This window comes from Pongo abelii, chromosome 10, assembly GCF_028885655.2.
Source record: "Pongo abelii isolate AG06213 chromosome 10, NHGRI_mPonAbe1-v2.0_pri, whole genome shotgun sequence".
Taxonomy (NCBI): domain Eukaryota; kingdom Metazoa; phylum Chordata; class Mammalia; order Primates; family Hominidae; genus Pongo; species Pongo abelii.
In genome coordinates, this window is record NC_071995.2 from 107785043 (window position 1) to 107806655 (window position 21613).

At 42.2% G+C, this 21613-nt stretch overlaps 1 protein-coding gene across 5 annotated transcripts in view; it reads left to right on the forward strand.

Annotated features, from left to right (window-relative positions):
• USP30 (ubiquitin specific peptidase 30) overlaps nucleotides 1-21613 on the forward strand; it is a 99824-nt gene that overhangs the window by 75276 nt on the left and 2935 nt on the right. For 4 of the 5 annotated variants that reach the window (XM_054528184.2, XM_024257433.3, XM_024257435.3 and 1 more), the window contains 9 exons: nucleotides 4058-4161; nucleotides 8141-8239; nucleotides 8837-8882; nucleotides 9967-10061; nucleotides 17848-17907; nucleotides 18425-18511; nucleotides 19153-19233; nucleotides 19333-19552; nucleotides 21473-21593. In XM_054528184.2, the coding sequence (XP_054384159.1) occupies nucleotides 4058-4161; nucleotides 8141-8239; nucleotides 8837-8882; nucleotides 9967-10061; nucleotides 17848-17907; nucleotides 18425-18511; nucleotides 19153-19233; nucleotides 19333-19552; nucleotides 21473-21593 (913 nt within the window). The remainder of the gene's footprint in view (nucleotides 1-4057; nucleotides 4162-8140; nucleotides 8240-8836; nucleotides 8883-9966; nucleotides 10062-17847; nucleotides 17908-18424; nucleotides 18512-19152; nucleotides 19234-19332; nucleotides 19553-21472; nucleotides 21594-21613) is intronic. The other variant, XM_024257434.3, reaches the window with a different exon arrangement.

The following is a 21613-nucleotide window of genomic DNA, read 5'->3' on the forward strand; positions in this document are numbered from 1 at the left end:
TCATTCTTTGGCTATCATAAATAATGTTGCTGTGAACGTTAGTGTCCAAATTCCCTGCTTTCAGTTATTTTCTGTAAACACTCAGAAGTAGAATTGCTGGATCAAATGGTAATTCTGTTTAATTTTTTGAGGAGCTGCTGCGCTGTTTTCCACAGATGGTGCACGATTTTATAATTCCACCAGCAATGCATAAAAGTTCCAGTTTCTCCTCACCAACACATATTATTTTCTGTTTTTATTGATAGTAGCCATCCTAATGGTATGGTATTGCTTTAATTTGCATTTCCCTAATGATAAGTTATATTGAGCATCTTTTCATTTGCTTATTGGCCATTTTGTCTATCTTTTTTGGAGAAATGTCTGTTCAAGTCCTTTGCCCTTTTTTGAATTGGGTTTCTTTTTTTTTTTTTTTTTTTGAGAAGTCAGTCTGTCGACAGGCTGGATTGCAGTGGCGCCATCTCAGCTCACTGTGACCTCCGCCTCCTGGGTTCTAAGCGATTCTCCTGCCTCAGCCGCCTGAGTAGCTGGGACTACAGGCGCATGCCACCACGCCCAGCTAATTTTTGTATTTTTAGTAAAGACAGGGTTTCACCATGCTGGCCAGGATGGTCTCAATCTCTTGACCTTGTGATCTGCCTGTGTCACGCCCCCAAAGTGCTGGGATTACAGGTGTGAGCCACCACGCCCAGTCTTGTTTGGTTTTTTGTTGTTGTTGAGTTTTAGAAGTTCTGAGTTTATATATTCTGGGTATTAATCCCTTATCAGATGTGATTTGCAAACCTTGGTCACTTTTTTTTTTTTTCTTCTTTGGGACAGAGTCTCGTTCTGTTGCCCAGACTGGAGTGCAGTGATGCAATCTCAGCTCACTGCAACCTCTGCCTCCAGAGTTCAAGTGATCCTCCTGCCACAGCTTCCCGAGTATTTGGGACTACAGGTGTGCACCCATCACCCCCGGCTAATTTTTGGGTGTTTGCTGTTGTTGTTTTTAATAGAGTTGACGGTTCACCATGTTGGCCAGGCTGGTCTTGAACTCCTGACCTGAAGTGATTAACCGCCTCGGCCTCCCAAAGTGCTGGGATTACAGGCGTAAACCACTGCACCTGGCCTCATTCACTTTTATAGCTGCATAGTTTCCATAATGTCAAGACACCCCAGTTTATTCAGCCATTTGCCTCCAGCTCCTTGTCAAGATAAGCAGGCTACAGTGAACATCCTTATACATATCCCTTTATGCACCTAAGCATGCATTTCCCTAGGAAAAAAATTGCTGGATTGAAAAAGTAAAATTGCTGGATTGTACGCTATGAAAATGTTAGTAGATATTGCCAAATTGCCCCATAGTATTTTAGACAAAGTTGGATTAAAGGCGACATTAAAATTTTCCTTTGGGGGGTAGTTGGTGGGGGGGAGCTAACAGAAGGGCTGCCCGAGGGGTATGGGAGAAAGATGTGGTTCATTTCCCAACCCTGCTGCCTTTGTCCTGGGAGGGAAAGGGCTAGCCCCAGGGTATATACACACTGATGCAGAAGACTGGACTTTATTTATTTATTTTTTTTAAGTGAAAGCAAGTTTATTAAGAAAGTAAAGGAATAAAAGAATGGCTACTTCATAGGCAGAGCAGCCCAGAAGTCTGGGCTTTAAAGGAATCTTTCAAGGCCATTGACGGCAAGTCAGAAAGAACAAACAGGCTGGCCTACTGTATCTTGGGAGTCACTGAACTTCCAGAAACTGCACTGAGAGGCAGGCACCTACATTTTTTTCTGTCACACTCTAGCAGTACTGGTCCAGTGTAACATGTGATGGGAAGGAAGGTGGCCAAGATCAGGAGTCTGCACCTGATGGCTCATGGGCCAAATCCAGCCCACCACCTGTTTTTGTCAATAAAGTTTTATTGGAACACAGTCATGTTCATTTGTTTAGGTACTGCCTATGTCAGTCTAAAATAATCAAAGAGTTTGAGATCCAGCTAAAAGGGTTTATTCAAGCACAAAGTGTGAAGGCGGCTGTCTGGGGACACACAAATACCAGGAAATGGTGATCAGTGCTCCCAGTGTGGGGAAAAGTGGGGATCATTTATATGACAAAAACGGAGGTACTGAACAGAATTATAACATTTTCCATACAATGGCTAACATACAGATGTAAGATTTGATTGGCTACTATGGATTACACTCTTAGGGGGTTGCCTACCATTCTGTTGTAAAGAGGTAATAATCACAAGGATCTCTATCTCCAGTCCATTCAGCCTAGGTTTGAGTGAAGAACAGGGAGTCTGGTTAATGTGTAACATCTCAACACAAAGGTCAGGAAGCAGTGGCCATGCACCAGAGAAGAAAAGCAGCTGTGTTACATGACTGTTTCCAGCACTTTTTCCCTTGGCATAATACGTTTAGAAGGTCCTGAAATGTTATTTTCTTTCTACATCTGTGGCTGCTTTTGTGCTGCAGTGGCAGAGTTGAGTAGTTGCAACAGAGACCATGTGGTCCACAAAGCCTAAGATGTGGCCAGGCACAGGGGCTCACACCTGTAATCCCAGCACGTTGGGAGGCCAAGGCGGGCAGATCACTTCACCCCAGAAATTCAAGACCAGCCTGGGCAACATGGTGAAACTCTGTCACTACAAAAAATACAAAAATTAGCTGAGCACAAGGGTGTGTGCCTGTAGTCCCAGCTGCTCAGGAGGCCAAGGTGGGAGGATTGCTTGGGCCCAGGAGGTCAAGGCTGCAGTGAGCCGAGATCATGCCACTGCACCCTAGCCTGACAGAATGAGACCCTGTCTCAAAAAAAAAAAAAAAAAAAAGCAAGACTAAGATGTTTATTTTCTGGACTTTTACAGAAAAGTGCCAATCCTTGGTCTAGAAGTAATTATAATATAAATTCATGAGCCCATCAAACTTTTATTAGGCCTGATTCTGCCTGTGATTGAAAAGTAAACCACTCGGCTGGGTGCAGTGGCTCGCACCTGTAATCCCAGCACTTTGAGAGGCTGAGGTGGGCGATCATGAGGTTAGGAGTTCGAGACCAGCCTGGCCAACATGGTGGAACCCCATCTCTACTAAAAATACAAAAATTAGTCGGGCGTGGTAGCACATGCCTGTAATCCCAGCTACTCAGGAGGCTGAGGCAGGAGAATCGCTTGAACCCAGGAGGTGGAGGTTGCAGTGAGCTGAGATCGCGCCACTGTGCTCCAGCCTGGGCGACAGAGCAAAACTCTGTTTCAAAAAAAAAAAAAAAGAAAAGTACACTACTCAAAAGACCCTTTAGGCTGCTGCATATAGCTTGATGCTTTGCCTTGAAAATCAGAAACTCAAATACAAACAAATACAAGCAAAGGCCTTGGGAAACAGCCCTGTGGAGAGGAGTGTAGCACCGAATATGGGGTTGGACTGGATGAATGTTTAAGGGCCCTCCCAACCTGAAAGTTGTGAGTTAAAATCATTTTGCTCAATAAGAACCATGCAACAAATTTATATTGATGATGATAGTTTGAAGATAGAGGAATCAGTTACTTCATTTAAATGCTGCAGCTTCATGAAAAATTATATTCATTCAGTAAACCTAAGTGCCTAATAGAGTACTAAGCATTGGGTAAAGCTACAAAGAATAATGAAAAATACCTAATTCTAAGGTGAATCCTGCAGTCCTTAATTTTTTTTTTTTTTTATTGAGACGGAGCGTCACTCTGTCACCCAGGCTGGAGTGCAGTGGCACGATGTCCGCTCACTGCAAGCTCCGCCTCCCAGGTTCACACCATTCTCCTGCCTCAGCCTCTCCAGTACCTGGAACTACAGTCACCCACCACCACACCCGGCTAATTTTTTTTTTTATTTTTAGTGGAGACGGGGTTTCACCATGTTAGCCAGGGTGGTCTGGATCTCCTGACCTTGTGATCCACCCACCTCGGCCTCGCAAAATGCTGGGATTACAGGCGTGAGCCACCACACCCAGCCTGCGGTCTTTAATTTTTAATTAACTTTGATATGTTATACTGTGCAGGTTTTCTGGTTAGTTGTTATGCTGATGAATTTAATAATTGTCTTACCTTTTTTGTTTCCAGCCTTGTCCTGCCAAGAAGTTACTGATGATGAGGTCTTAGATGCAAGCTGCTTGTTGGATGTCTTAAGAATGTACAGATGGCAGATCTCATCATTTGAAGAACAGGTGAGTACAACATTTGAACAGGTTTAGCTTGGAGAATCCTTTCCCCTAGTGACTTGGGGCCTGACCTTACCATTGCCTGGCTCCAGTATACATTTCTGTGACATTTTAGACAACTTTGGTGTTCTGGGACCAGAGTACCAACTTTGTTCCTGCTCTCATGATCAGAGGGGAGATACAGCTGTTTTTCACCCAGTGGATAGAAGGTTAGCGGGATGGGACATAAACACACAGTTGCCAAAGAGCAAAATCTTTTTAGTTCTTGAGTGACTTGGCACTCCAATAAGTGATAGAGACACCTGGGTTCTTTAGAAAGAGGCAGGTGACTTTACCTTGGAGGCTCAGAGGTTTAGGTAAGATTTTTCTGGACCACACTCTCATTTTTTAAAAAATCAATCTTCAGAGCTTTGCTTAAAGTAGCCCGAAACCTCAAGCAGATGTCATATGCAATTCCAAGGCCATATTCAGTCACTCCCACCTCCCTTTTCCACAACTACAGCTTTGCTGCCTTCTTTGGAACTTGGCCACCCTCCTTCCCACCAGACCACTGTTACCAACAGCAAGTCTGAAGCAGAGGCCAAGAGAATGAAGTTCTAGAGATGAAAAAATCTAGCCCCCAGTGGCATACAGGTGCATCCTCCACAGCCACACTTCCAAGATGGCCTTGTCCAGCTTTGTGTAGGCGTCGTCTGCCGCCACTGTCCAGAGAAATGGGAGGCGGCATCTTGGACCTCCCAAAACTGTGGGGCTGACGTGAGGGGCATTGAGAGACTTTTGAAAAGGGAGGTGGGGAGGCTTTCTAGCACCCCTTATTTTTAAAGGTGTTCTCTTGTTTTTGCTTTATTCTGAAGCCACAGGTCACTTTTTAGACATGGTGGTGGTATCTATACTTTCTTAAAATGTATCTCAGTTAATCCAATTGTATGTTGCAACGTTTTTCTATTTAGAAAATACTTTTAAAATCCTCCTCTGGTAACTGGAATTACTTATCTACATTTTACATTTCCCTAAACTGAGAGAATAACTTGGAGATTTAGTCGCCAAGGATATCAGATAACTTTTTTAAAGTCCAACTTCTCCGTCAAGGACTCACTTAGGTCCCAGTCACTCCTTGGAAGTATTTCCAACATCTTCAGCCCACAGCAGTCACTGAGCCCACATCGTGCTGTAGTCTGCGGGAAAAAGAGGTGAACACGTCTGTCCAGTGGCCTTTTTCTCTTTGAAGGTACCCAGAGCATCTAGCATGGGCCTTGCCCACATCTTTATTATCAGCGATCCAGTCAATCAGGAGCAGACTTTCCCTGATTATCAACCCATTTTCTTTGTCTAAAACTAGAGCTTCAGAGGATGCATTGGGCCAAAGGCTTGCTTTATGCAATTACCTGATTTTATTATCACAATAACCATGTAAGGAGTTACTGTTGTCCCCATTTTACAGATGGAAACACTGAGGCTCAGAGAAGTGGAATGATTTGCCCAGAATCATGCAGCTATTTAAGGGGCAGAGCCAGGATTTAAGATAGTCTGGTGCTACAGTGCACATTCAAGCTCCCCCTCCTCTGCAGTGCTGTCCCTTTCCTTAAGGCCTAGTTGTTACATGGCTGACCCACGGTTTAGGTTATAGATCCACCTCCATCCTGTCTCAGATCTGCTTCAAGCCTGGGCCCAGATGCCTGGTGTGTGAGGGCTCCTTGAACCTCCCAGGAAGTGCTGATCCTCCTCCAGGTCCCCTGCTTCCTGTTCATCTGTACAGGGCTGCACCTCTGGTGTGCTGTTGGCTAATAGCTAGGCTGCCACACCTTCCCTGGATTGTGAGTCCCTCAGGGGCCAGAGCCTTGCCTTATTTATCTTTGAATCTCTACTTGCACTCTACAGCTGCAGTTTTATAGCCCAGGAGGGAATTCATTTATATAGGCAACAAGTATTTATTGAATGCCTGCCTGGGGTGGGGACTGTGGAGGGCAGTGGAGTTGTAGCGGCAGACATGACCTGCAGGAGTTTCCTGCTCTCTTAGCGCTGGTATTCCAGTGGGGGATGAGGTTAGCAGGCAGAGGTCGGTGCAGACAGTAAGCAGGGAATTTCAGGATATGCTAACAAGAAACTAGCTGGTGTGACATGGCATGGATAGGGAGGGCAGAGGAGGAGGAGCCAAGCGACAGGGGGAGACTGTTCCAGGTAGGGAGGCTTCTCTCAGGAGGTGAGGTTTCAGCGGAGACCGGAAGTATAAAAGAGAGTGAAGTGTGTGGACACCTGGGTGCAGAGCATTCCGGACAGATGAAGAAGTTAGGGTATAAGTCTAGAGATGGTTTTAAAGCTGCCACCTGTGAAGAATGGCAGGGAGGCCAAGGCGGGGAGGGCGGCGGAGGAGAGGGGCTGGCGAAGTTGGCAGGGAGCAGATTGTGCAGGGACTAGGAGGCTGTGGGTGGCATCGGCTTCTATTGTGTGTGCAGCGGGGAGCCACTAGAGGGCTTTGAACTGGGGACTGGTTTGATCTGACTTGTTAGAAAAAGAAGGCTGGAGGGGCAAGAATGCAAGCCGAGAGGAAAGGTGGGAGGCTGCTGCAGTTATCTGGCCGAGATGGCGTGGCTCAGACTGGGGTCGAAGCAGGGGAGCTGAGAGTCCTCAGGAATTTAGGGCATATTTTGGAGGAGGGTCCTTTTATCAGGACTGCTGCTGAATTGGCTGAGGGTGGGTTAGGGTTCAGAGGGGTGGAGGCAGCTTTGGATAATTGGCTGGGGAGTATGCCCTGTGGAGGAGCTCTTTTGGCAGAGACCTGAAGGATAGGAGGTAGCGTGCGAAGGTCTGAGAACAGCCTAAAATGGGAATAAGCTGGATATGTTCAAGGAACACCAAAGAGGCCAGGGGCCGGGACATTGTGAATGTTGGGGGCTTTGTAGGCCAGATAAGAATGGCAGGTTTTACTCTAGTAGTGGAAGCCATTGGAAAGCTAAAAGCAGAAGAGTAAAGCTATCTGCCTTTTAAAGTATTGCTCTGGTGGCAGTGTGAGGGGACACCAAAGGAGAAGCAGAGGGCCTGTGTTGTGACCCCGTTAGTCCTGGAAGAGTGAGGGGTGGCTTGGGTTTTTGGGGAGAGAGCCATTTGAGTTGATCCTTCAAGAGTAGTCCCATGCCATTGGATCTAGCAATCCTACTGCTGGGTACAAACCAAAAGAATTCAAAGCAGGGACTCAATAAGGTATTTGTATACTCAGGTTAATAGCAGCATATTCGCAATAGCCAAGGGGTAGAAGCAACCTAAGTGTTCATCGGCTGATAAATAGGTAAACAAAACTTTCATACAATGGAATATTATTCAGCCTTAAAAAGGAAGGAAATTCTGCAATATGCTACAACATAGGTGAAGCTTGAAGACATTATGCTGAGGAAAATAAGCCAGTCACAAAGACCAACACTGTATGATTCCGCTTGTGTGAGGTTCCCAGAGTAATCAGATTCCTAGAGACAGAAAGAATGGTGGGTGCCAGGGGTTGGGGAAGGGGAAATGGGGAATTAGTGCTTAACAGATATGGAGTTTCAGCTGGGGAAGATGAGAAAGTTCTGAAGATGGATGGCAGTGATGATTGTACAACAACATGAATGTACTTAATGCCACAGAATCATTCATGTTAAGATGATAAGTGTTATGATATGTGTATTTTACCACAATTAACAAAAAACATAATCTTTTGAAATCGGAGTGGAGGTCAAGGCTGTCTCAGTGAAACAGAACAGTCTCATAGACTGCTGGCATGAAGGCAGCCCCCGGCTTTCTCTCCTGCTCTCTGCTCCTGGACCTCTTGCTTGAGGGTCTTCACTTGTGACAGTGTCTAGGACATAACTGTTTTCTTTAATGAGCTGGGCCTTGAGAAGGTAGAAAGCAAATTCTACCCACATTCACTGTAGGGCGTCTGCCCGAGGTGGATAGTTCTGATCTTGCTCTTGCCTCTTCCAACCTCTCTAAAGAATGCTTTGCCCTATGACAGGATGCTCACGAATTATTCCATGTCATTACCTCGTCATTGGAAGATGAGCGAGACCGCCAGCCTCGGGTCACACATTTGTTTGATGTACATTCCCTGGAGGTAAACCATTAATATTTCCAACACGTTCTATGCAGCTTGTGCATATTTAATAAGTATAGGGGAGGCAAGTGTAATCTTTGTAAAACTTTAAACTCAAAAGTAAGATTCAGTAAAAATCAGTGGTGGGAATGAGGCCGGGGAGGGTCTTAAAACTACATGCTTTGCAGTTGGTGACTCTGATTAGGGATGTCAAGGCTCTTTCAAATGATTCATTGCTGCAATTTGTGTTGGCTTTGAGAATAAAGAATGTGTTATTTTTTCCTATTTAATACAGGGGAACGGGGGCCATAGGAGTGCTAAGTGAGCCCTCATTTCCCTGTAACAGTATAAATATCGGAGGAGTTGATAAAAGTTAACCAGTAAGGATGAAAATATTCTGGAGAGAAGAAATATGTTTCTATTGCATTTGATGAAAGAATATGCATAGTATCCAGCCAGGTAGGCTAATTGAGGCTACCTTTAGAAACCTGAGCTTTGTTAAAAGTTGATTTTTAGTGGTGTAATCGACGTAGAAACTTGTAAGTTTTAGGGATGGGGTGAGGGTGGTGAAAGGGATTATAGTCAGGTTTTCAGTCTTTTTTTTTTTCTCCCCTACAGCAGCAGTCAGAAATAACTCCCAAACAAATTACCTGCCGCACAAGAGGTAGCCGTTTTCCATTGAAATATAACACATAAGATGTGGACTTTTAAGATATGATAATAATTTGCTTGTTTTAAAAAGATTTTTTTCTGGTGACATACAGGCCAGCTTGAAGTGTGATGTGCTTGCGAAGGAACTTGTATTTTGGAAATAGCTTTAAATAGATTCTCTTGGTGTTCCCTTGCACCCCAGCCCAGCTTACTTTTCTTGAAACTGGCTTATTTGTACTTCAAACAAGGGCTTTCTTTTTACCTTTTTGAATTGATCCTGGGAAGAACGTAATGAGCTGAATCTGTCGTGTCCTCAGCATTTCCAGTGCTGCCAAATTCTATTGCATATTACCACAGTTATCCTTAGGAGGAAATTGTTTTCTTAAGACTTAAAAAATAAGATTAGCATATTAATTCCTCTGCATAGTAATAGGAACAAATATTTTTTGAGCCCATGCTGTTTGCCAGGCATTGCATTATCTCATGTAAGCCTCATAACAACTCTACAAAGTTGATGATACTGGAGTTAATGGGAAAATAACTATCCCAATTTTCCGCACACTGAGGCTTGCAGAGATGAAAGGCATTCCCAGGTCAGGTAGTGAATAAGAAGCAGAGCCAGAGCTGGTCCCTGGGCTGCCCGACTCCAGAGCCCAGGTTTCTCACCTATGTTCTTTCCATTAAACCCCATTCTAGCCAAAGAAAGGGCTAGTTATTCAGAACTTGCTTATTCTGATTATTTCAGAAGATTTTATCTCACTTTATGGAATGTTCACTTGTGGTATCCTTCTTTTGACATCTCAAACATTTTAAGCGTGTGTTTGTAAAAAGACATTATTCAACACAAATTTCTTTTTAAAATGTGGCTCTACCCATTATACAGAAACTGTATGTAAAGATAGATCTGTTTAAATTCTCCTATGAAGGAATGGGATGTCTTTTGGATGGAAGTCAATGAGGAAAGCTATTTCAATGTACTTTTCAAGAACATTTTTTCTCAAGAGGGAGTTTCTACCACATGCTAGAAAGGAAGATGAATGTTGAGCTTGGTGCCAAAGGGTTAAAAGTGACATATCAAAAAACTTTTTGCATTCCAGGGTCACCTCACCCCACATCCAATCACTGGAAGTCTCAACATCCTTTTCATGGAAGACTCACTAGTAATATGGTCTGCAAACACTGTGAACACCAGGTAAATACAATACCAACACTTGATATTTCCGGGTGAGGTTTTCCAAAAGTTAGGATTCTTGAAAGGACCTAGAGAGTGGGCTGACATCGGTCATTGGTGTTAGAGACTACCTGGCCTCTGCACACTGGTGGACTGACTACCCCACTTTGGTCAGTGTCAGCATGTCATCTGAGGTCAGATGGCATCTTCTGCACCAAGGACAACAGACCCACTGTGGATTGGCAGGATCTTGAGTCCAGTGGTTGAGTCTGTGCTCATGGTGGACACAGTAGATTCTAGGGCTGGTTTTTTCCCCTTTGCTTTTGAGGTTTTAAAATAATATTTTATTATGGAAAATTTCCGACATCATACAAAATAGAGAATTGTACAACTGTCACCCCAATCCATTTTATTTTATTTTATTTTTTCACAGCCATTACTGACTCTGGGATCAGTCAACTTTATAACATTTTCATTGCCCCCTAAAAAAACTCCATACTCATTAGCAGCCTCTCCCCATCCTTTCCATCACCCTACGCTTGTCAACCATGAATCTACCTCTGTCTCTATGGATTTGTATATTCTGGATGCTTCATATAAATGGAATCATGTAATGTGTGGCTTTTTGTGTCTGGCTTCTTTCATTTAGCATAATATTTCCACGTTTCTTCCATATTTTGGCATGAATCAGTACTTTGTTCCTTTTATTACCAAATAATATTGTATTACATGGATCTACAACATTTTTATCCATTCATCAGTTGATGAGCATTTGGATTGTTAACACTTTTTTGGCCATTATGAGTAATGTTGCTATGAACACTTACATACAAGTTTTTGTGTGGACATATATTTTCACTTCAGTTGGGTATATACCTCAGAGTAGAATTGCTAGCTTATATGGTAACTCTTTTGTTTAACCTTTTGAGGGATTGCCAGACTGTTTTCCAAAGTGGCTATGCCATTTTACATTCCCACCGGCAGTGTATGAGGGGTTCCAATTTCTTCACAGCCTCACCCACATTTTGATGTCAGCCCACTCGCTAGGTCCTGTCTGACATTGTGGTTCTAGCCATCCTACTGAGTGCAAAGTAGTATCTCATTGTAGCTTTTTCCCCCAGCTTTATTGAGATCTAATCGACAATAAAAATTGTATATATTTAGGGTGTACAAAGTGATGATTTGATGTATGACTCTGTGTGTGTGTGTGTGTGCATGTGCACCTGTGCTCATATGTGGTGAGAACACTCTCTTAGTATATTTCAAGAATGCAATACAGTATTATTAACCGTAGTCACCATGCTGTACGTTAACTCTCCAGAACTTATTTGTCTTATAACTGAAGGTTTGCATCTTTGAGCAACATCTCCCCACCTCCCCAGCCCCTGGCAGCCACCATGTACTCTGCTTCTGTGAGTTTGACTTTTCTAGATTCCATATAGGTGTGAGATCAGGCGGTGTTTATCTTTCTATATCTGGCTTATTTCACATAGCAGATGTCCTCCAGGTTCATCCATGTTGTCACAGATGGTAGGACTTCCTTTTTGATGGCTGAATAATATTCCACTGTACATGTATACCACATTTTCTCATTCATCTGTCTGTGGATGTTCCATATCTTGGCTATTGTGAATAATGCTACAATGAACATTGTTTTGCAGATGTATCTTTGAGATCCTGATTTCATTTCCTCTGGATATATACCTAGGAGTGGTATTGCTAGTTCATATAGTAGTTCTATTCTTAACTTTTTGAGGAACCTTCATACTATTTTCCATTTACATTCCCACCAACAGTGTGCAAGAGTTGCCTTCTCTCCACACCCTCAGCAACACTTGTTACATGCTGTCTTTTTTTTTCAGATGGAGTCTTGCTCTGCTGCACCCAAGCTAGAGTGCAGTGGTGCCATCTTGGCTCACTGCAACCTCCGCCTCCTGGGTTCAAGCAATTCTCCCACCCCAGTCTCCCAAGTAGCTGGGATTACAGGCACCCGCCAACACACCCAGCTAATCTTTTGTATTTTTAGTAGAGATTGGGTTTCACCATATTGGCCAGGCTGGTCTTGAACTCCCAACCTCAAGTGATCCACCTGTCTCAGCCTCCCAAAGTGCTGGGATTAAGGCATGAGCCACTGCGCCCGACCACATGTTGTCTTTTTGGTAATAGCCATCCTAACAGGTGTGCAGTGATAGCTCTTTGTGGTTTTATTTGCATTTCCCTGATGATTAGTGATATTGAGTGCCTTTTCATATACCCGCTGGCCATTTGTATGTCTTTTTTTTGGAAAGTGTCTGTTCAGGTCCTTTGCCCATTTTTTAATCATGTTACTTTTTTTTTTTTTTTTTTTTTTTTTGCTGTTGGTCCATATGAGTTCCTTATGAACACTCTTTTAGTATATTTCAAGTATTCAATGTTGGATATTAGCCTCTTGTCAGATATATGGTTTGCTAATATTTTCTTTCATTCCATATGTTGTCTTTTCATTTTGTTGATTGTTTCATTTGCTGTGTCATTGCGGTTCTGAGTGACATTACCTTGAAGACTAATATGTTGAATGGTCTTTTTAAAAATAAGGTTCATATATTAAAAGATATGTAAGATATGTTAAGGAACTGTAATCTATAAGTTGACTGTTCATCTCGTTTTTCCGTGCATTATTTTTATACTATTGTAAGTGGAATTTTAAAAAATTTATTTTCAAATTGTTTGCCACTAGTATATAGACATACAGCTGTTTATATATTGACCTTATATCTTGAGATTTTTGTAAACATTCATTTATTACTTCTAGAAGCTGTAGAAGTTTTGTTATATATTCCTTAGCATTCTCTGTGTATGCAAACAGTCATGTTGCTTATGAATAGAAATAGTTTTAGTTCTTCCTTTCCAATCCAATCTTTATTCCTTTTTTTTTTTTCTTTGCCTTATTATCCTGGCTAAGACTTCTGGTACAAAGTTAAATAAGAGTGATGATAGCAGACATCTTTGCTTTGTTTCAAATCTTTTGAAGCAAGTATTTGGTGTTTTATAATTAAGTATGATATTAGCTTTAGGTTTTAGTATACCCCTTTATCATACTGAGAAACTTCCCTTCTGTTCCTAGTTTGCTGAGAATTTTTGTAATGAATAGTGATTGAATTTTGTCAGTTTTTTCTGCATCCATTGAAATGATCATATTTTATTCTTTTATTCTGTTAACTTGGTGAATTACAGTGATTGATTTTTTTTTTTTTTTTTTTTTTTTGAGATGGAGTCTTGCTCTGTCGCCCAGGCTGGAGTGCAGTGGCATGATCTTGGCTCACTGCAAGCTCCACCTCCCGGGTTCACGCCATTCTCCTGCCTCAGCCTCCCAAGTAGCTGGGACTACAGGCGCCCGCCACCATGCCTGGCTAATTTGTATTTTTTAGTAGAGACAGGGTTTCACCGTGTTAGCCAGGATGGTCTCGATCTCCTGACCTCATGATCTGCTGGCCTCGGCCTCCCAGAGTGCTGGGATTACAGGCGTGAGCCACCACGCCCAGCCAGTGATTGATTTTTCTAATGTTAAACCAGCCTTTCTGGGATAAACCCCACTTGATCATGATGCTTTATTGTTTTTATATATTACTGAATTTGATTTGCTAATATTTCCTAAAGGATATTAGTATCTATGTTTATGAGGAATATTGTTCTTACACTTTTCTTCTCTTGTGATGTCTTTGTCAGGCTTTGTTATAAGGATTATACTAGCCTCATAAAATAGGCTGGAAAATGTTTCCTCCTCTGTTTACTGAAAGATTTTGTTTAATATTGGTATTATTTCTTGCTTGTTTGCTAAAATTTGTCTTCTCTTTAGCTCTATTTCTGCTAATTTTTTTTAAACTTTGTTATTGGATACAAACATATGTATTATGATGAGTTAACTCATCTTGTCATGATAAATTGTCCCTCTTCATCTCTGCTATGACTCCTTGACTTGAAGTCTATTTGAATGATTCATTTTTAATCTAGCTAATGTTTATTTGGTAATTTCTTTCTGTTATTTTCGGCCTTTGTATTTAAAGTGTGGCTTTGTGGGCAGCATATAATGGGTCTTGCTTTTTTAACTAGCTTGACAATCTTTTAGTTGGAATGCTTAGTCCATTTACATTTAATGTAAGTATTGATGTGATTAGATTTAGATCTGCCATTTTACCATTTGTTTTCTGTTTGTCTTACATATTTTCTTGTTCCTCTGTTCCCCCTTCACTGGCTTCTTTCAGGTTAATGGAATACTTTTTAGTATTCCATTTTAATACCTTTGTTGGCCTTTTAGCTTTACTCTTGTGTGTTTGTGTGTGTGTTGGGGGTGGTGTGTATGAGAGATTACATTATGCAGTTTTACCTTATCACATTCTATTTAGAGTTAATATTATACTTCATGTAAAATCCTGGAATATTACAAAAGTATAGTTCTGTTACCCCAGCCTTTGTGCTATTATACATACATTATAAACCCCACAATACTGTGTCATAGTTTTTGCTTTAAAAGTTATATGTGTTTCATTTCATTTCCTTTGGATATATACCTGGAAGTGGTATTGCTAGTTCATACAGTAGTTCTGTTCTTAACTTTTTGAGGAACCTCCTCCATACAATTTTCCATAATAGCTGCACCAGCCAGGCGCTGTGGCTCACGTCTGTAATCCCAGCACTTTGGGAGGCTGAGACGAGTGGATCACGAGGTCAGGAGTTCAAGACCAGCATGGCCAACATGGTGAAACCTCGTCCCTACTAAAATTACAAAAATTAGCTGGGCATGGTGGCAGGCGCCTGTAATCCCAGCTACTCGGGAGGCTGAGGCAGGAGAATGGCTTGAACCCAGGAGGCCGAGGTGGTGGTGAGCTGAGATCACGCCACTGCACTTCAGTCTGGGTGACAGAGTGAGACTGAGTCTCAAAAAAAAAAAATAGCTGCACCAATTTACATTCCCACCAGTAGTATGCAAGAGTTGCCTTCTCTTAGGAGGCTGAGGCAGAAGAATTGCTTGAACCTGGGAGGCGGAGGTTGCAGTGAGCCGAGATCACGCCACTGCACGCCAGCCTGGGCGACAGAGCGAGACTCCATCTCAAAAAAAAAAAAAAAAAAAAGAGTTGCCTTCTCTTCTATTAATTAATTAATAGAAAAAATATATTTACCATTTTTCTTGTTCTCAGTCTTTCTTGTAGATCAAAATCCATTTGATGTTTTTTCCCTTTTGGCCTAAAAACTTCCTTTTAACGTTTGTTATAGGTGTACTGGTGACAGATACACTTAGATTTCATGTATATGAAAATGTTTTTGTCTTACCTTCATTTTTGAAGAATACTACTGCTGGATATAGAACTTTGGGTTGACAGTGTTGCTGTGGTTTTGCTTTGGTTTATTTTAAATTCATCACTTTAAGGACATTGTTCTGTTGTCTCTGGCCTCCATTTTTTCAGTTAGTGTCATTTATATCATTCTTCTCTATGTAAATTGTCATTTTTTTCTTCTGCTTACACTGCTTACAAAATTTTCTCTTTATTTTTGTTCATGCTGCGCATAGATGTGGTTTTCTTAGTATTTATCTTTTTATCTTGTTTGGGGTTTGCTGAGTTTCTTAAATTTGTACTTTTTTTAAACCAAATTTGAAAATTCTTGGCCATTATTTTTTCAACAAAGATTTTATGCCCATTTTTCACTTGTTATTTTACTTAATGTTGGCCCACAGGTCACTGAGGTCTTGTTCAATTTTCTTCAATCTTTCTTCTGTGTGTTCTTTAAATTAGATCATTTCTATTGACTTATCTTCACGTTCACTGATTCTTTTTTCTCTTTTTTTCTTTTCTTTTTCTTTTCTTTTTTTTTTTTGAGACAGGGTCTTAGCTCTGTCACCCAGGCTGGATTGCAATAATGTGATCATAGCTCACTGCAGCCTCAACCTCCCAGGCTCAAGTTATCCTCCCACCTTAGCCTCCTGAGCAGCTGGGACTACAGGTGTGTGCCACCACACCCAGCTAATTTTTTTTTATTTTTTGTAGAGACAGGGTCTCACTGTGTTGCTCAGGTTGGTCCTGAACTCCTGGGCTCAAGTGATCCTTCCACTTCAGCCTCCCAAAGTGTTGGGATTACAGGTGTGAGCCACCATACCTGGCCTGATTCTTTTTTCATCTCCAATCTCTGTTTGCCTATGCAACAAATTTTTCATTGTAGTCACTGTTGTTTTTAGTTATAGAATTTCCATTGCCTTCTCTTTAATAGTTTTCATTGCTCTGAGATTCTCAATTTGTTCATTCACTGTCACTGTATATTTTCCTTTGCATCCTTGAGCATATTTATGATACATCTGTGAGGTCCTTGTGTGCTGACCTCTTTGTATTTTATGTTTAGTTAATTTTTTATTGTATACTTAACATCATAGTAGAGACATAGAGAGTAGGGATTCTGTTACATATCTATGAAGAAAAATTAATTTTCTTCTGGCCTGCAGTTAACCTGGCTGGGCTCAAACTAAACTCTGTCTCCCCTACATTGGGCAGCAAAATCTCTGCTCAGTTTTTTTAGCTTCCAGCTGCTACTTTTTGCCAGGCTCCCTGGAGTTTCCCCTGTGCACGTGTGGTTCCGGAATCAGCCCTGGAATTGAACAGAGTTTAGGTATAAACTTTGGGGCTCATCCCCTCTGTGTCTCCTTTCTTCCTGGCATTTCCCCCGGCCTCTCCACCAGCCCTGATTCTTGAACTCTGTCGTCTGACCACTGAACCCTGTAGGATGCTGCTTTTTGCCACCCAGCACCACATCAACCAGAAAAAAAAGCCACAGACACACAGATCTCGCCCACAGAGTTCTGTTTTCCCAACAGTTGACTTCTTTTCCATTTCCGCCTGCTTTTGGTAGCTCTCCGTTCATTCAAACGGTTTTGTTTCGTTTTGTTCCAAACTTTACAATTGTTATCTCAAGGAGGGTTAATCTACCCAAGCACCTCTGCCATCACCAAAAGCAGGAACTCTCTCACTCTACTTCATCGTCTGCTTTTTTGCAATGAATAATCTAACATGAACATCTTTCCACATGATCATACGTTCTTCTACATTTTGTTTAACATAGTGTTTCATTCTGTGGACATGCTATATAGTTTATTAAACTATTTGCTAGAACTTTCAACTACAGTCATGTGCTATATAATGATGTTTTGGTCAGTGACAAACCACATATATGATGGTGGTCCCGTAAGGTTATAATACTTTATTGGTACGGTACCTTTTCTATGTTTAGATACACAAGTACTGCCCACTGTGTTACAGTTGCTTACAGCATTCAGTGCGGTAACATGTTGTGCAGGTTGGTAGCCTAGGAGCAGTAGCTAGATGATATAGCCTGGGTGTGTAGTAGGATGCACCATCTAGGTTCTTGTAAGTGCGCTCTGTGATGTTTACACAATGATGACATCACCTAAGGATGCATTTCTCAGACTGTATCCCCATTGTTAAGTGATGCTGACTGTATTCAAATTTTTGCTATTATAAATAATGTTGATGAATATCCTTGTAGTTATGCCCATGGTTATTTCCTTAAAATCCCGAAATTATTGCTGGGTCAGGTATTTAATCTTTCAGTTGTTCCAAGCGATTCTTTAGTATTATTGTACCTCTTATGTGTACAAGGTTGTTTTAATATGTTTTAATAGAATTTGATTCTAAGTACATTATATTTTACTATGTTAATGTTGGGCATCTCAATATTAAACTGTTTCATAGTCACATATCTTGCATCTTTAAAACTTTGAACTAAGCCTAAATCTTTTCTGGATTTTCTGCAATATTTGTTTCAGAGTCCTGTTCGATTTGATACCTTTGATAGCCTTTCACTAAGTATTCCAGCCGCCACATGGGTATGTACTGATTTATGGTTTATTTGGAGTCTGTTTCAGAAACATTTCAATCTGAAAGGGCTTTGAGGCATTTTATGTGGTTCAGGCACTATGTGTAATTCAGATACATGGTTGGTTGAACCCCCTCTTAACTTTAATATGGTGGCATGATTATGGGAGAGAGGAAAATGAATGGTTTTCCTTTTGCTTCAGAAATTTTGGCTTTTTGAATACACACACACATGCGCGCGCACACACACACACACAGAGACATTAACCTCAGATTGAAAGATACCTAAAACAGCATGGAAGTCCACAAGTTAGTGCAGTTACATCCTCATGCTCTAGAATCTGTCCATAGTAGCAGTCTAGGGTGCTTTAAGCCCCATGTTTGTCCAGGAAACATCCAATTGTGACTATAAAACTTTATTGCCTGCATACATCAAAATAAAGCTCTGGTCTTCACACTGCCATCTGCTAACAGTTTCAGTATAGCTGTCCTTTGAATTGTAGTAATTTTCTTCTTCTCATGCTGTAGGGTCACCCATTGACCCTGGACCACTGCCTTCACCACTTCGTCTCATCAGAATCAGTGCGGGATGTTGTGTGTGACAACTGTACAAAGGTATGCATTGAACCCAAATGTCATCCCCAGCTGGCCTGTGTGTGCTGATGTAGCACCTCTCACACCAGTGACCCTGAGCTCTTCTGACTGTATCCAGTGGGCTTTTTCAGCCACTTCTACTTCTTCCTAACTTGGTTTGGACATTGGCAGCTCATGGACCAAATCTCTTTCCTAGATGAGTTTTGTTTTATGCACAGTGTTTAAAGAATAAACTGTCACGCTGAGATGAGAAATGCCCTCTCCAGTTTGCTGCAGTTGCCTCCAATCCCATTTGTTTTACACCGTTCCTTTTAACCTGTGCTACCTGCCTGACTCCCCTAAGTAACTGAGTTTTCCCCTCTGAGTCAAAAGGAACTGTATGGAACAGAATTTTTGAAGACAGAAAACAATTAACAGATGACATGCCAGTGTCAGAGCATCAGTGTTCGCTCTTCACGTTCTCTTCCCTCCACTGTTTCTGTTATTTAATGACTAAGAGGGATCAGGGAAAACAATTCACAAATAACTGGGCAGCTGAGTTCATTTCAGCAGGTAGCAGTCAAGTGCCAATTGTGTGCCGCTATAACACCACTGTGGTCTGCAGCACTCCAAAGCTGTCCTATTTTAGGCATTTCTGCAGAGAAATGTTTCTTTTATTTCAGATTGAAGCCAAGGGAACGTTGAACGGGGAAAAGGTGGAACACCAGAGGACCACTTTTGTTAAACAGTTAAAACTAGGGAAGGTGAGCCCACACCACACACCCTGTTGGCTTTGTTTTGAGGACTCCGTGTGTCCTGCCCCTGAAACAACTCGGTTCTCCCGGTTTCTCTTCCACCTGCAGCTCCCTCAGTGTCTGTGCATCCACCTACAGCGGCTGAGCTGGTCCAGCCACGGCACGCCTCTGAAGCGGCACGAGCACGTGCAGTTCAATGAGTTCCTGATGATGGACATTTACAAGTACCACCTCCTTGGACATAAACCTAGTCAACACAACCCTAAACTGAACAAGAACCCAGGGCCTACACTGGAGCTGCAGGACGGGCCGGGAGCCCCCACACCAGGTGTGTGCGCGCGAGGAGCCGATGCAGCAGGAATTTTCGGCACAGAGAAAAGCAGTTTGGCATCACCACCTTCTGGGTCCCTTATGACATGAGCACAAGGCTTGTACAATGGTTGCTTAAACTCTTGAGAACAGCAGGATTGGGGGTGGAAGAGGGAAGATTTCTTAGAAGAGGTTAAAATTATGTAGCAGTGAGATGTATCATTTTTGAAACCATATTACAGATGAAAAAATACAGAGAGAAACGCTTAAAATTGCAGCCTTGCCTTCTGGTTTTTCCGCTAAATGATATAATCATTGGCTCACATCATTCCAGTGAATTTTTTTTTTCTTTTTTCGGTCGTGTCATTTCCTGTCAGTAGAGGAAATGTAGGGAGGACATGTCCTGGCTAAAGATTACTGAGCCTCTTCTGGGGGTTGAAATGACTTCTGTATGAATTATGTATCTGATTCCATTACTGCCCTCAGCTGAGGTCTCAGTTAAGCCAGGTGGCTATTAGTGCCAGTCTTACTGATAAGAACATGGAGGCTCCACGGGGTTGAATGATTGGTCCAAGGGCAAACATCACACAGGAGAACTGGCCCTAGAATGCCATGCTGGGCCATTTTCTAAAGGTGTCTCATGTGACACACTGAGTTCTTTAGAGTTAGACATGAGGAAAACCCACTCACTTGAAGGGCTCACAGCCTGAACTCACCACCTGCCTGCTGCCCCCAGTTAGGTCAGGATTGTCTCACACCCCATACTTTCCTATTTTGGGTCCCTTACTCCTTTTGTTCTTTTTATGACCACAGTTGCGTGGCCCGACACCTCATCATGTCAGGGAGATTGTGTTTTCCTCTTTCTCATCAAGTCACTAGATTAACATCAAAAAGAGATGAGGTAGGGGACAGACTCAGGTTCAGTCCTTGGCCCTGGTTTTAAATCAAAGACCTCTGCACCCCAGCTTCCCCCTCTCCTGGGCTGGGGTGCAGGTTTACTAATGTTGAGAGCATGCTGGCTGTGGTTAAAGATGCCAGCAGTAGGACCACTCGTGGTGGCTCACACCTGTAATCCCAGCACTTTGGGAGATTGAAGGGGGAGGATTGCTTGAACCCAGAGGTTTGAGGCTGCAGTGAGCTGTGATCACACCACTGTGCTCCAGCCTGGGCAACAGAGCAAGATCCTGTCTAAAACACACACAAAAAATGTCATCAGTAAACTACTTGGTACATAACGGCCCCCAAAAATGACACTTGAAAAGACATGTAAATATGGCCTTAATTATCTTATGTCTACCCATAAACATGTATGAATGCTATTACATGTTGGTATTCCTTAGAAGCTGACAGAATTAAAGAAAATAGAATGCTTAGATCAGTGGTTCTCAACTTGGAGGAGTTTTGCCTCCCAAGGGACGTTGGGCAATGTCTGGTAACATTTTTGGTTGTCACTACTGGGGGAGGGGTGCTACTGGTGTCTAGTGGGTAGACACCATCTGGGAAAGAGATTTGGTCCATGAGCTGCCAATGTCCAAACATCCTCTAATCACAGGACAGCCCCCGCAACAAAGAATGATCCAGCCAAAACCATCATGGTGCTGCTGTTGAGAAACCGTGGTTTAGGTCAAAAGCCAGTAAATTAGCTACTGATAAACTTTGATACATGCCATTAGCAAACAGGGCTAGGAAGCTCAAAGATCCCAGGCTAGCCGTAAAGCTGGAGCTAGATACACTTTTCCTATTTGAGATTAAGACAGATTATCCCTATTTGAGATTAAGGATAAAGGGCAGATTATTTTATGAATCTATATAATACCAAATGAAATAGATTTTTTTCTTTGTAGCATTGTGGGGAGTTAACTTCCAGGGTAATCAAAACCAGGTTTTGTTTACAGAGCCACTGCTAATTTTCATTGACTCGGGCCTTTTTCTCTTGCAGTTCTGAATCAGCCAGGGACCCCCAAAACACAGATTTTTATGAATGGCACCTGCTCCCCATCTTTATTGCCAACGCTGTCAGCACCAATGCCCTTCCCTCTCCCAGTTGTTCCCGACTACAGGTGAGGTGCCCTTTACAAGC